The sequence below is a fragment of the Balaenoptera musculus genome, chromosome 3 (assembly GCF_009873245.2).
Source record: "Balaenoptera musculus isolate JJ_BM4_2016_0621 chromosome 3, mBalMus1.pri.v3, whole genome shotgun sequence".
NCBI lineage: Eukaryota > Metazoa > Chordata > Mammalia > Artiodactyla > Balaenopteridae > Balaenoptera > Balaenoptera musculus.
The window spans coordinates 168,468,162-168,483,273 of NC_045787.1; the positions used below are offsets into that span (position 1 = coordinate 168,468,162).

The window sequence follows — 15,112 nt, forward strand, 5'->3', positions numbered from 1 at the left end:
CCAATCAGAACGGTGAGGCGCGAAGCATCTCCCAATCAAGAGCCAGGTGGAAGAGAGTGCCAGGAGCACCGTCCAGTCAGAGCACGCTCCCAGCCCGTGAACGGGTAGTTCTCGGCCAGTCGTGGCGCTCCTGCGCACCTGCGCCGCGCGGGCCCATGTGTCCGGTCCCCGTACCTCTCACCTGCGCGGACCGCGGCAAGGACGCCCGGGAGAGCCGGGAGCCCGGCGGAGATGGTGAGTCCGCGGGACCGGGGCCCGAGACCGGGAGGGGCTTTTACGAACCGTCCGGAACCGGCTGGAAGCGGTCGCGGGGTGGGGTCCCGGCGTCCTGTCCGGTCCCCGCTTGTGGGACCGGTGTCTCAGGACTATCTGGGTGACCTAGATGTGCACAACTGCCCTCCTCCCGGGGGTCCGGGAACACCAGCCCCTGGTCGTCTCCTCCCAGCCGACAGCCTGCGGGGGCGGGCGGGGAGCCTGGGGAGACCTGCTTGGGGGCCCGGGGCTGGGAGGGCGTCTCCTGGTCGGTCCTCCGTCCTAAATGACCCCAGCCCCAGTTCTCATTCCCTGGAGGGACACTACTTGTCAGCTGACCGGACGCCTGAGGGGAAAAGACGGAAATGATTCCTGCTCCCTGGGTTCTCACAAGTGAAGGGAGAAAAACTAACGCAAAGGTCAAGGAAAGCCCACCGTGAGGTGGGGCAGCACCCCTCACCCCCTCCCACCCCCCAAGCCAAATGCACTGGCGACACAGCGGGGACACAGCCAGTGTCCTTTGTTCAGGGAGCACGTTAGTGAGCAGTGGGGGAGGGGTGCCCCTCGTGGTAGCGTGGCTGCACTTGACCCTGAGTCATCTGTGTATGGGTACCAGTTCAACACAGCCCCTCCCTGGGTTTTTCACCTTGAAAAGATGTATTCACTTACTGGAACCTCAGATTTTCAGCAAGTGTAAAATACATTGAATTAGTACAGCAGGAAACATAAGATAAAGTATTTTCAAAGGAGTGAGTTTCAGGAAAAAAAAAAAATGTCATACATTACGTTTGTTAAACATTCTTTTAAAATCTCCTCCAGTCTGTAGTAAGTTTCTCAGGCCTGTCCCTTCCTGTACAGCTGCAGAGAAGTGAATACAGTACCACATAGCGTGGTAGGTGAAATTGGTGAATTTTAAAGATTCACCAAAAATACCAGTTATTTAATTTGTGACAGTAGATGATACTGTTGTTTTTTATTATCTGCGATACACTTTGCTTAAATCTGCAGTAAATTGGGTATTGTCCATGGAAGAGGTGGGAATACACGAATGTTACTTAGATACCAGTTTGTCCTGTCCCATGTGTGGAAGTGTCTATCATTTCTGCTTGGCTCCCCGTGGGTACCCTGTGGTGAATCAGGTCTCCCCTGCCCCGTAGACACAGGCCTGCTTCGGGCTCTGTTCCTTTCTGTAGATTTAGTCGTCCATTCCTTTGCCAATTCCGTCCTGTCAGGAGTTCCTGCTGCTTTATAACCCTTGCAGTGTGATAGACGGATTCCTGCCTGGTTCTTCAGAGTATTTTGCCTGTTTGGGGGCATTTGTGTGTAAAGTTGGTATTTGTCAAATCCTAAAAAACATCTGGTTTGGCAATTTTATGGAATTTTATAAAGACTGTCTTGGGAGGGTTGATATCTTGGTAACACTGATTTCTTTTTTGGAACATGTGCCATCTTGTCATTTATTTCATTTTGCTGTGTTATCCTTCATGTTTTAAAATTTTTGTTAGGTTCTTTTTATAGCCTTCATTAAACTGATTTTGTACTACTTCAATTTGGTTTTTACCATGGTATGTGTTATCTTTTTTTTTTTTGAGTAATAATTTTTATTGGAGTATAGTTGATTAATAATGTTGTGTTAGTTTCTGCTGTATGTGTTATCTTTTCCTTTTTTTAAAATTAATTTTTATTGGAGTATAGTTGCTTTACAATGTTGTGTTAGTTTCTACTGTACAGCAAAGTGAATCAGCTATACATATACATATATCCCCTCTTTTTTGGATTTCCTTCCCATTTAGGTCACCACAGAGCACTGAGTAGAGTTCCCTGTGCTATACAGTAGGTTCTCATTAGTTATCTATTTTATACATAGTATCAATAGTGTATATATGTCAATCCCATTCTCCCAGTTCCTTACCCCCACCTCTCCCTTGGTATCCATATGTTTTTTCTCTTTGTCTGTGTCTCTACTTCTGCTTTGCAAATAAGATCATCTATACCATTTTTCTAGATTCCAAGTATATATGCGTTAATATACAATATTTATTTTTCTCTTTCTGACTTAACTTCACTTTGTATGACAGTCTCTAGGTCCATCCACATCTCTACAAATGACCCAATTTTGTTCCTTTTTGTGGCTGAGTAATATTCAATTGTATATATGTACCACATGTTCTACATTTAGGTTGCTTCCATGTCCCGGCTATTGTAAATAGTGCTGCAGTGAACATTGGGGTGCATGTGTGTTTTTGAATTATGATTTTCTCTGGGTATATGCCCAGTAATGGGATTGCTGGGTCATATGGTACTTCTGTTTTTAGTTTTCTAAGGAACCTCCATACTGTTCTGAATAGTGGCTGTATCAATTTACATTCCCACCAACAGTGCATGAGGGTTCCCTTTTCTCCACATTTATTGTTTGTAGATTTTTTTTAAGTTAAGTGTTTTTAAAATTAATTAATTAATTTTTTTTGGCTGCGTTGGGTCTTCGTTGCTGTGCGTGGGCTTTCTCTAGTTGTGGCGAGCAGGGGCTACTCTTCATTGCGGTGCATGCTTCTCATTGCGGTGGCTTCTCTTGTTGCAGAGCGCAGGCTCTAGGCATGTGGGCTTCAGTAGTTGTGGCTCGCAGGCTCTAGAGGGCAGGCTCAGTAGTTGTGGCGCATGGGCTTAGTTGGTCCACGGCATGTGGGATCTTCCCAGACCAGGGTTCGAATCTGTGTCCCCTGCATTGGCAGGCGATTCTTAACCACTGCGCCACCAGGTAAGTCCTGTTTGTAGATTTATTTTTTAAATTAATTAATTTATTTTTGGCTGCACTGGATCTTCGTTGCTGCGCACAGACTTTCTTTAGTTGCGGTGAGCGGGGGCTACTCTTCGTTGCGGTGTGCGGGCTTCTCATTGTGGTTGCTTCTCTTGTTGCATAGCACGGGCTCTAGGCGCATGGGCTTCAGTAGTTGTGGCTTGCAGGCTCAGTAGTTGTGGCTCGCGGGCCCTAGAGCACAGGCTCAGTAGTTGTGGCACATGGGCTTAGTTGCTCCACGGCATGTGGGATCTTCCCAGACCAGGGTTCGAATCTGTGTCCCCTGCATTGGCAGGCGGATTCTTAACCCCTGCGCCACCAGGGAAACCCTGTTTGTAGATTTTTCGATGATGGCCATTCTGACCGGTGTCAAGTGATACCTCATTGTAGTTTTGATTTGCATTTCTCTGATAATTAGTGATGTTGAGCATCTTTTCATGTGTTTGTTGGCCATCTGTATGTCTTCTTTGGAGAAATGTCTGTTTAGGTCTTCTGCCCATTTTTTGATTGCGATGTTTTTTTTTGATTGCGATGTTTGTTTTTTTGATATTGAGCTGCATGAGCTGTTTGTATATTTTGGAGATTAATCTTTTGTCCGTTGCTTCATTTGCAAATATTTTCTCCCATTCTGAGGATTGTCTTTTCATCTTGTTTATGGGTTCCTTTGCTGTGCAAAAGCTTTTAAGTTTCATTACGTCCCATTTGTTTATGTATGTGTTATCTTTTTAAAGTGAACTTTCCAACTTGCTGTTGCTATTAATTAGAAAGGTAATGAAATTTATTTTTATGTTGAATTTTTATCCTGAGATCTTGTTCAGAATCTTATTGTACGATGATCTTTGTGTTCTGTTAGTATCATACATGTGCAGCTGTTGAGTTAGGCATTAAGACAAGTGTCTCCTGGCATTGCACATTTGCGCATTTTCCAGATTGGATTGCTAATGTAATGTTGACTAAGAGTCAGGTCAGCTGTCCACACTTCATTTGTACCTAATTGTCTTGGAGAAAACAGTGAACTTCATACCATTTATATGTTCTTTGGTCTCGTTTGAATATTCTTTTGTCCATTTTCCTTTATCCAGTCGTCCACATTACCATCTATTCCCCACTGGTAAGAGTGTTTTTTTATGTATGACTGTTGAATATTATCAAATGGCTTTCAGCAACTCTAAGATGATTACAGGTAAATCCCGTGAATTGATTTTAGAGTTTTCTGTTGTATCATATAACATCAGTGCAGGAAAATGCATGTGACATACGTACAGTTGACAGAAATATGTAAAAAAAAGTAATCCTTTGTTAAATGAAACTCAGCCCTAAATGTAGAACAAGCTTTCTTAAAAGACTTGAAATGAACCCCAGTGGCAGGCCCCTCTGCCACTCTCCAAATATGACCAACGTGTTGAGTATGTTGAATTACGTGAAGATATATATAATTATATATAATTATGTGTATATGTATATGTTTGTGTTTTTGATTTTTAGGTGCCAGTTTGCAGTCTTATCTCAAATGGTTATTTTACTGTTCTCCCTTACTCTGCCCTACAGCCATTCATTCATATATATGTATATCGATATCAACGTGTATATACACACACGTGAAAATCTCTGCCCCCTCTTTCTCTCTCTCTCTATATGTATATATCTATATCTATATCTATATCTATCTATCTATCTATCTATCTATCTATCTATCTATCTATCTATCTATCTACCCCTCCAAATCCCCTTGCTCTGCCACATTTTCCTTAGTAATTATATTTGATTTGCTTATTTACTGCTTTCCTCCAAAAGAATTTAAGATCCACGTGGTTCAGAATTTTTGTTTTGTTAGTGCTGTAGCCCTAGTGCCTGCAGGTACTGTAACCTAAATAAATTTTACTAAATGAAAGAGCCAGAGGTCAGGTCTTCAACAAAGCGTTTTTGCATGGGCACGGGGGTTTGGCAGGAGAAGCAGTGTGAGATGTAAGGATGGAATAGGATGTTTCTGTTGGCTGCTCTCCACAGCGCCCGGCAGAAGCTATCTTATCTCCTCATCACAGTGGGAAGTAACAGTCACACTAGCAAAACAACTGTGAGGTGTGTGTGAAAGAAGGACAAGTGTGCCAAGCTGGCACGATGTTATTAATTCATTGTTCTGCGTTTCCTCTGCTGTGAACTCGTTTTAATCATGTCTGCTTTACAGAGTTATTATAAGTATATATGAGCTAATGTGTGCAAAGCTCTTTGTCTTTCTCATATAATGTGTGCTCAATGGCACATTTAAAAAATTAATATTGTAATATAACAAAAAATTTTTACAAAAGGAGTGAAAAAAATCCCACAAAAACAAAAAAATAAGATAAAAAATTAATATTGTAAAGTGTTAAATATTTGATGGTTTCAAGCTAGGTGTGTTGGGAGTCCCTGTCTTAGTCAGCTGGGGCACCTGTAAGCTGGGTGGCTTATACACAGCAGACCTTTGTTTCTCACAGTTCTGGAGGCTGGAAGTCCAAGATCAAGGCACCAGCAGATTCGGTGTCTGGTGAGTGCTTCCTGGTCCGTAGGTGGCCGTCTTCTCACTGTGTCCTCACACGGCAGAAGGGTCCAGGGAGCTCTCTGGGGTCCTTTTTATAAGGGCGAATCCCATTTCTGGCCACCTCCAAAAGGCCCACCTCCAAACACCATCACATTGGGGATTAGGTTTTGACCTGAATTTTGGGGGGACACGAACCTTCAGTCTGTAGCAGTCCCCATGACCACCCTAGGTTCAGAGATTCACTAGGAGGCCTCCCAGGCTTTGGTGTATAGTCTGCTCATGGCTGTGATTTCTGACTGCAAGAATAAAGCAAAGTCAACAGGACTGGGTACCTTTCTCCCTGCATTGAGACTGTCCTAAGCCCTTTTTGTCTTGTCTGCCTTAGAGTCCCAGCTAAGTCCCTGCTGGGCAATCAGCCTCTGAAGGTCATCTGAAATAGGTTTTCAAAAGAGCTTTTTAGCAAACTGAAAACTTCTACCTAAAATTCCAAAAGTGTATCTTTACTTAAAGATTGCCTGTCTTTTCATTTTGTTTACCACTTTTCAAAAAAAATTTATTTATTTAGTTATTTATTTATTTATCTATTTATTTTTGGCTGCGTTGGGTCTTTGTCACTTCGCACGAGTTTTCTCTAGTTGCGGCGAGCAGGGGCTGCTCTTCGTAGCGGTGCGCGGGCTTCTCATTGCGGTGGCTTCTCTTGTTGCAGAGCACAGGCTCTATGCATGTGGGCTCAGTAGTTGTGGCTCGTGAGCTCTAGAGTGCAGGCTTGGTAGTTGTGGCGCATGGGCTTATTTGCTCCACGGCATGTGGGACTTTCCTGGATCAGGGCTTGAACCCATATCCCCTGCATTGGCAGGCAGATTCTTAACCGCTGTGCCACCGGGGAAGTCCCTGTTTACCTCTTTTTGAACCTCCAGTGGGTAAGTCATAGTAAAAAATCATTTATGGAGACCTGATCTTGTTTCTGATACTTAGGGTTCAAATTCCAACCCAGGCACCAGTTGGAAACAGCAAGGAAGCTGTGTCTTATTTTTCTTTGCACTGATGAGGATGATCTCTCTAGCATTTATAAAATTACAAGCAGATACCATTAGTATCCAGTTTTTACCATCCAAGCAGGTGCAGTAGCCACAAAACAAAACCATTTTAAGTAAAGAAAAAAAAAAATCCCTCCCCCCCTTTTTTTCCCTCATTGCAATCAAACCTTGTGTTCATTTCCGAGGGCCGGCATAACAAATTACCACAATGTGGGTGTTCTCTCACATTTCTGGAGGCTGAAGTCCGACATGAAGGTGTTGGCAGGATCATGCTCCCTCAGAATTCTCTAGGGTCCTGGGGTCATTTCCTGTCTTTTATAGCTTCTGTATCCCCAGGCGTTCCATTGCTTGTGGCAGCATGATTCCAGTCTCTGCGTCCATCTTGTTCCTCTGCTGCCTTCTCTGTGTGGCTCTGTCTTCACATGGCATTTTCCCTGTCTCCTATGGACACCAGTCATTGGATTAGGGCACATCCTAATGACCTCATCTTAGTTTGATTACATCTGCAAAGACCTTATTTCCAAGTAAGGTCACATTTATAGGTATCAGGGGTTAGGATTTCAGCCTATCCCTATAAACGTATTTAGCGTTTACAGGGATAGCGTTATAGCTGGGAAGATCCTGGCTGGCACATGTGGGTGGGCCAGGAGGCCCAGCAGCTAGGCTGAAGAAAGGCTGGCTATCCCCTCCCCTTTGGTTTGTCTAAAATTTTGCTTCAGCTCTAGGAACTGATTTAACTTTTTTTCTCCTGATGCAGTACAATCTTTTAACATTTTTTGCCTATCCAAAGCTCACTTTTGGGAACTTGGGGGCCCTTTCTCCTCCTGCCTGGAAGAGAGAGCAAAAATCAAAGGTGTTACCTGTGCTGAACTTTGATTTTCTTCTCACTTGGCCTGCATGTCCACAGGCAGCTGGTATATCCAGTGAGCCAGCCCTCCTGGAGTTGGATTGCTTATTTTTACCTCAGTCAACATTTTTTTTTTTTTTGGGCCCCGGCACGGCTTGTGGTATTTTAGTTCCCTGACCAGGGATGGAACCCAGGCCCCAGCAGTGAAAGCGCCGAGTCCTAACCACTGGACAGCCAGGGAATTCCCATACCTCAATCAACTTTTAGCCTCACACCAGACAGTTCAGCTGCCCTCTCATACCCCGGATGACTCCATAGCCACCCTGCCCCAAAGGTTTGCCATTCCCTCCCCCTTCACCCTCCCACTTCCCAGACAGTGCTTTTGTCATATTTTAGTGAATCGGGGTTGCTCTAGCAAATCCCAGTTCTAATGTGTCTGGTGTCCCCAAGGCCACCCCTAGGTCCTGCAGATAAGACTCACGTGACAGCATATAGTTGGAGTCATGACTATGATTTGTTAGAGCAAAAGAACACAGCAAAATCAGCAAAGGGAAAAGGCACATGAGGAGAAATCTGAAGGAAACCAGATGCAGGCTTTTAAGAGTCCTTTCCCAGTGGAGTCACACATAACACACCTGATAGCCCCAGCGATGAGTTGTGACAGCATGTGAAATACCGTCTACCCGAGGCTTATTGGGGACTCAGTTCCCCGGGGGTTTTTATCAGCTCACAGCTGATCATGTGAGCATCCTCTGCCCAACATGGACCCAAAGCCCAGACTCCCAGGCAAAAAGCAGTTGCTCAGCACTAACAGTGTTGTCTGCACAGTCAGAGACAGGGAGTAATAATAAGGGTGATGTGAAACCTTCAGAAATTAAAGTTCCCACACACTGGCCAAGGCCAACCTTGCCAGCAGTCATTGCCAATGATAAAGTTAAGGTTTGCAGTGTCAACTCCTTTCCTGCACACTACGTAGAGGAAACACTACAGATAACTGTATGGAGAGCATCTCACCTCCAGAAGCTCCAGAAGCTCCTGTTGTTCCCTGTACAGTAGGGATATTCCTGTTATGCTGCTACTCTGTTGAATATATACTAAGTACTGGCATCAGGATTATTACATGAGAGTGTTTTCTTTCCCCCGCTCATGGATGTCAGTGGGTTGATGAACTTTTTAAAAAACCATGGCTTAAGGGAGGCATGCAGCTCAGTGGTCCCTGTGCTTAGGGGTTGGCCTGACACGCTTATGTGCCCACCAGGGGAGGGACGTGGACGTGAGAGAAATTGAGAGTGCAGCCTCTAGGATGGTTTGTGTGGAATCACTGTCTCCTGGAATTCGAGGCAAGGGAGTGTTTCCTTCGTAGGAAAGCACTGCTGAATGCTCTATGTATTTTATACTCAAGGCTAAATTTGCTGTCAGATGTTTTCTTTTTTAAATTAATTAATTAATTTCTTTTTGTCTGCATTTGGTCTTCGTTGATGCGCACGGGATTTCTCTGGCTGTGGCGAGTGGGGGCTACTCTTTGTTGCGGTGCGCGGGCTTCTCATTGCAGTGGCTTCTCTTGTTGTGGAGCACGGGCTCTAGGCACGCACGCCTCAGTAGTTGTGGCTTACGGGCTCTAGGCGCATGGGCTCAGTAGTTGTGGTGCATGGGCTTAGTTGCTCTGCAGCATGTGGGATCTTCCTGGACCAGGGCTCGAACCCGTGTCCCTTGCATTGGCAGGCGGATTCTCAACCACTGCGCCACCAGGGAAGCCCACTGTCAGATGTTTTTGATGTTAAGGTCCTTTGCAAAGTAGGACTCTTAACCTTATCCTCAAGGTCAGCAAGAGTACTCTTTTATGCGTCTGGTAGAAGAGCTGTTTTGGCATCATGTAACTGTGTGTGTGTGTGTGTGTGTGTGTGTGTGTGTGTGTGTGACCTCAGAACTGTTGGGCAGCAGCACTGGCTCAGGAGTGTAGGGAACGTATGCAGTTCTAACTTCCTATTTTCATGAAAATACACAGAGGAAAAGAGTAGAAACTGAGCTGGTGATAACTATTACACAAAAATGTTAAAATTAATACTTCTTCAAAAGAAATATTTCATTCAGCCAGTTGGATTGTCCTGATGGCCTGGAGTTCTTTAAGACAGTATGGCTTGGATGGACCTAGAGTCTGTCATACATAGTGAAGTAGGTCAGAAAGAGAAAAACAAATACCATACGCTGACACATATATATATATGGAATCTGAAAAAAAAAAAAAAGGTTCTGAAGAACCTAGGGGCAGGACAGGAATAAAGACACAGACGTAGAGAATGAACTTGAGGATACGGGGAGGGGGAATGGTAATCTGGGACGAAGTGCGAGAGTAGCATGGACTTATATACACTATTGAATGTAAAATAGATAGCTAGTGGGAAGCAGCTGCATAGCACAGGGAGATCAGCTCGGTGCTTTCTGACCACCTAGAGGGGTGGGTTAGGGAGGGTAAGAGGGAGACGCAAGAGGGAGGAGATATGGGGATATATGTATACGTATAGCCGATTCACTTTGTTATACAGCAGAAACTAACACACCATTGTAAAGCAATTATACTCCAATAAAGATGTTAAAAAAAAAAAAAAAAAAGGCAATATGGCTAGCAGGCCCTTGCAGCAAGTTGGGTTCCCACAGACCCATGGGCCTCTCATATTTGGTGGCGGAAAGAGAAGGAAAAGTTCCCAGTCCTTCATTGTGTTTGTATTCCTTAAACCTCATGCAGGTTGACCTTGGGCTTCACGTGCTTATGGATGTTGTACAGTAAGAAGGAGCTAAAGTCGCTTGTGTCACAAGGGATTGATGGGTCTTAAAATGCAAATATTATTTCATTTGTATAGCATTTTTTTCGTTTCTCCAGTGTGGTCTAAACCCTTTGGTTAGAGAAGAATAAGACTTGAATGGTCACAGTAAAAGTGTAGAGATAAGTTCAGTGTGTTAGTGCTGTTAAATCTATGAGGATAATCTATGAGTGTGGACATAAAGTAGGAGGTGTGATGACTGGATCACAGAGTAGATGTTAGGTGACCATGGAATCTTGTTTGAACTTCCTGTGACTTGCGTCCAGTTGCTCAATGCTGTGAGTCTCACCCATGCTCCTGCACATACCTTGGGTGTTTCAGAACTCGGTGGTCTTTGAGGATGTGGCCGTGGACTTCACTCTGGAGGAGTGGGCTTTGCTGGATTCTGCTCAGAGGGAGCTCTACAGAGATGTGATGCTGGAAAACTTCAGAAACCTGGCCTCAGTGGGTAAGAATGACATCATTCCTTCACTTAGTCATTTAGAGACAAGCATTTCTGGCACATCACTGTTCCAAGAATTGGACTGTGGAAAGGGAATACGTTAATAAGACAGACATGGTCATAACCATCATAGAGCTAGAATCTAATAGTTTCTCCCCATGAGACTGAGAATCTATGTATTAAACTGAGTTTTTCTTTCTGTTAAGAAAGCTCCCTTAGCATCATTGGTGGATATAGATTTCATGGGGCCTTCGGGGGCCCAGTGAGGTCTGTTTTTGAACCTTATGAGAGTTTTACTGTGTTTATTAAAGTGCTTACCATTTTGACCCCTCATACTTGTTATTGATGAAGTCTTGACATAGCTAAACTCCTCAGTGTCCTTTTTGGCTAACAGGTACCTCCTTTCTTGTAAGATTTGTTCCCTTTTTGCTTTCAGATGATGAGACTCAATTTAAGGCCAATGGTTCAGTTTCTCAGCAGGATATTTATGGGAATAAAATATCCAAGGAGCATAAAATATCAAAGTTCACTGGAAATTATTCCTTGGCCTCCGTCTTAGGAAAAATTTGGGAAGAACTCAGCCTTGAAGATCAGCACACAGATCAAGGCAGACATCTGAGGTGAGTTGCACTCATGAGAGAAAGCAGTATTCCAGGAGGGAATCTTAGTATGTCATAAAGTTTAAAAAGCAAACAAACAAAACACATGTAAGCCTAGATCAAATTTGTTTATTCATAGAGATTTTCACGATGATTTTTTTTCTTAAATGCGACATTGATGTTGAATGATAGAAACAGCTGGAAACAATCAACAGAAGAGCCCATGTTTAAGAAACATTGTTTTTGTAATAGTTGTGGTTGAGCCCCCTTCTATGGCATTGAGTTCATTCCACTTTAAAAGAATTCAGGTAGGGCTTCCCTGGTGGCACAGCGGTTGGGAATCCGCCTGCCAGTGCAGGGGACATGGGTTCGAGCCCTGGTCGGGGAAGATCCCATATGCTGTGGAGCAACTAAGCCTGTGCACCACAACTACTGAGCCTGCGCTCTAGAGCCTGCGAGCCACAACTACTGAGCCCGTGTGCCACAACTACTGAAGCCCGTGCGCCTAGAGCCTGTGCTCCGCAGCAAGAGAAGCCACCGCAATGAGAAGCCCGCGCACCGCAACGAAGAGTAGCCCCCGCTCACCGCAACTAGAAAAAAGCCCTCGCGCAGCAATGAAGACCCAACCCAGCCAAAAATAAATAAATAAATTTATTTTTAAAAAAAGAAGTCAGGGAGAAAATCTATCCATCCACTGAAATTGGTGAAAACGTAATTCTCGTACTTACTAATAAATCATTATTAATCAAATCATTGATAACACGCTTCTCATTTTTAACAGAAATCATGTGGTGGAGAGACTCCATGAAAGTAATGATCAATGTGGGGAAGGCTTCAGTCAGACTCCAAATCTTAACCTGTACCAGAAAACTCTTACTGGAGTAAAAAGGTATGAATGCAGTACAGATGGAAAAGTCTTCACGCATCATCCATCCCTCAAGAGTCACATCGCTGTTTGCACTGGACACAAACCGTATCAATGTCAGGAATGTGGGCAGGCCTACAGTTGTCGTTCACACCTAAGGACGCATGTGAGAACCCACAGTGGAGAGAGACCCTATGTGTGTAAATTATGTGGAAAAACTTTTCCTCGTACTTCTTCCCTCAACCGGCATATAAGGATTCATACTGCGGAGAAAAGCTATGAATGTCAGCAATGTGGGAAAGCCTTCATTGATTTTTCAAGTCTTACTAGTCATGTGAGAACTCACACTGGAGAGAAGCCATATAAATGTAAGGAATGTGGGAAAGCTTTCAGTTATTCCTCAACTTTTCGAAGACACATGATAACACACACTGGAGAGAAGCCCTATAAATGTATGGAATGTGGGGAAGCCTTCAGTTATTCCTCAACTTTTCGAAGACACATGATATCGCACACTGGGGAGACACCACATAAATGTAAGGAATGTGGGGAAGCCTTCAGTTATTCCTCGGCTTTTCGAAGGCACATGATAACACACACGGGGGCGAAGCCCTATGAATGTAAACAGTGTGGGAAAACCTTCATTTATCTCCAATCCTTTCGAAGGCATGAAAGGATTCACACTGGAGAGAAACCCTATGAATGCAAGCAATGTGGAAAAGCCTTCATTTATCCCCAGTCATTTCGAAGGCATGAAAGGACGCATGGTGGAGAAAAACCCTATGAATGTAACCAGTGTGGTAAGGCATTCAGCCACCCCTCATCCTTTCGAGGACACATGAGAGTGCACACTGGAGAGAAACCTTACGAGTGCAGGCAGTGTGGAAAAACTTTCAACTGGCCCATATCCTTGCGAAAACATACGAGAACACACACTAAAGAGAAACCCTACGAATGTAAGCAATGTGGGAAAGCCTTCAGTTTGTCTGCTTGCTGTCGAGAGCACGTGAGAATGCATCCTGGAGACAAATCATATGAATGCAAGCTCTGTGGGAAAGCTTTCAGTTGCCACATCTCCTTACAAAGACACATGAGAAGGCACACTGCCGAGAAGCTTTATGAATGCAAGCAATGTGGGAAAGCCTTCAGCTGGCCTGAACTTTTGCAACAGCACGTGAGGACACACACTGCAGAGAAACCTTACGAATGTAAGGAATGTGGTAAAGTCTTCAAATGGCCCTCATCTTTACCAATACATATGAGAATGCACACTGGAGAGAAACCATATGAATGTAAGCAGTGTGGAAAGGCCTTCAGTTGTTCCTCATCCTTAAGAAGACATGTGAGGATACATACTACCAAGAAACACTATGTATGTAACTCGGGAAATCCTCCTGCAAATGAATTCATGCACAGTGCTTCAGAAAATTCACATCAGGAGAGAAATCTTACAAAAGTTGTAAACCTGGTATTGCCTTTATGAGTCCTTCATCACTAAAGTGGACCCATAGAGAGTGTATTTCCAGTTCTTTTGCAAATAAACATTTAGATGAAAATTAACTGCTGAAGTACTCTTTTGGCTACAGTACGTAAATTTTGCAGGAAGTGTTTTTTCTTATGTTTTAGGAAATAAAACATTTATCTTTACAGTTTGTTGGACTCATGGGTGATTTGAAGTGTATTTTTAATATATAAGTAGTTTTAATACGTTAGTTCTTTAAATTGTCTTTTAAGAGGTTATTGGAACCATGACACTGTGGTATTTGTTTGGATTTTCCTACTGGCTTAGTGTGGCAGATTCTGGATTGTCAACCATTATATGTTTTCCACCATGGATTGAGAGAATCTTTGTTTATGTAGGCCAGTGGAGCCTTATTCTGTTTTTCTTCTAAATAGTTGGCAGAAATTTGTAATTATGCAGAGTTCTTCCAAGTGTATAGTCTCATGTGAATTGTTACTTTCAGCTTTTGCCCTTTGCTTTGTCCTTGCTTGTGATAGCGAATTAAACAGTGGGTTTTTACTTAAGAGACGCTTGTGATGTGACCATGAGATACAGAGTTCTGGATTGTGTTATGTCAGCATGGGTAATGTTAGGAGCTACAGTTCCCAGAATCCCTTCCCTTTATGATTCTGTGTTCGAATTTACCAGTAGCCTATTGGCATGAGATTTGGAAGGCAGAAATGAAGCCATTACTAAGTTTTTGCAGCCACATTAAAGTATCAGAGAGAGATGCATAGGGACTACTTGGAAACCAGCTTTCAGCCTGTTTTCCTGATTGTTGGCCTTACCAATCAAGAGTATCATCAAAAGAAATGCCAAGTACTTGATTTCTATTTTTCTCAGAGTTATAGGCTTCCATAAATACCTCCAAGAGCTTGGTGTCAGGGATTCAGTCATGTGGTCAGGCACTCACAATTTGGATTTTCCTACAAACCCTAACATGTCCTGCAGACCACTAATTCAGACTCATGTTTAGTGATCTCTGATGCTGTGATTCCACTCTTCTCTAGATGTTAACATATTTTACAAGGTCTAATTTGTATAGCAAACTCTTTGTTCTCAAAACTTTTAGTGACTCTCTGATCGTGATTCTACCACAAAAGCTACAATGTTGCAGGAAAATAAAACAATGCATGGGACTTTGTTAAGGTATTGTATTTCTTTTTCTTTTTTCTTTTTTTTTTTTTTCCCGGCTGCACCATGTGGCATGCAGAACTTCCCCGACCAGGGGTCAAACCTGTGCCCTCTTCAGTGGTAGTGCAGAGTCTTAACCACTGTACCACCAGGGAAGCCTTACTGTATTTTTAAATGCACTGACTCAGTCCTACGTGAGAACAAACATCTTCCTCGTAAGTTTGGGGAGATGTCTGTTAGAGCTGAATGCAGTTCCTTGATACGGGTTTAATTATTATGTTTGATTCTAAGTCACTAAAAACAG

The 15,112-nt window shown here is 43.5% G+C and overlaps 1 protein-coding gene across 1 annotated transcript; it reads left to right on the top strand.

Annotated features, from left to right (window-relative positions):
• Positions 1-99: 99 nt before the first annotated feature.
• On the top strand, positions 100-14,198 carry LOC118892285 (zinc finger protein 555-like). The gene is given in 5 exon segments (XM_036846737.1): positions 100-234; positions 10,589-10,715; positions 11,146-11,329; positions 12,090-13,492; positions 13,495-14,198. Coding segments are annotated over 5 exon segments (1,776 nt in total). The 5' UTR covers positions 100-231; the 3' UTR covers positions 13,554-14,198.
• The last annotated feature ends 914 nt before the right edge of the window (positions 14,199-15,112 follow it).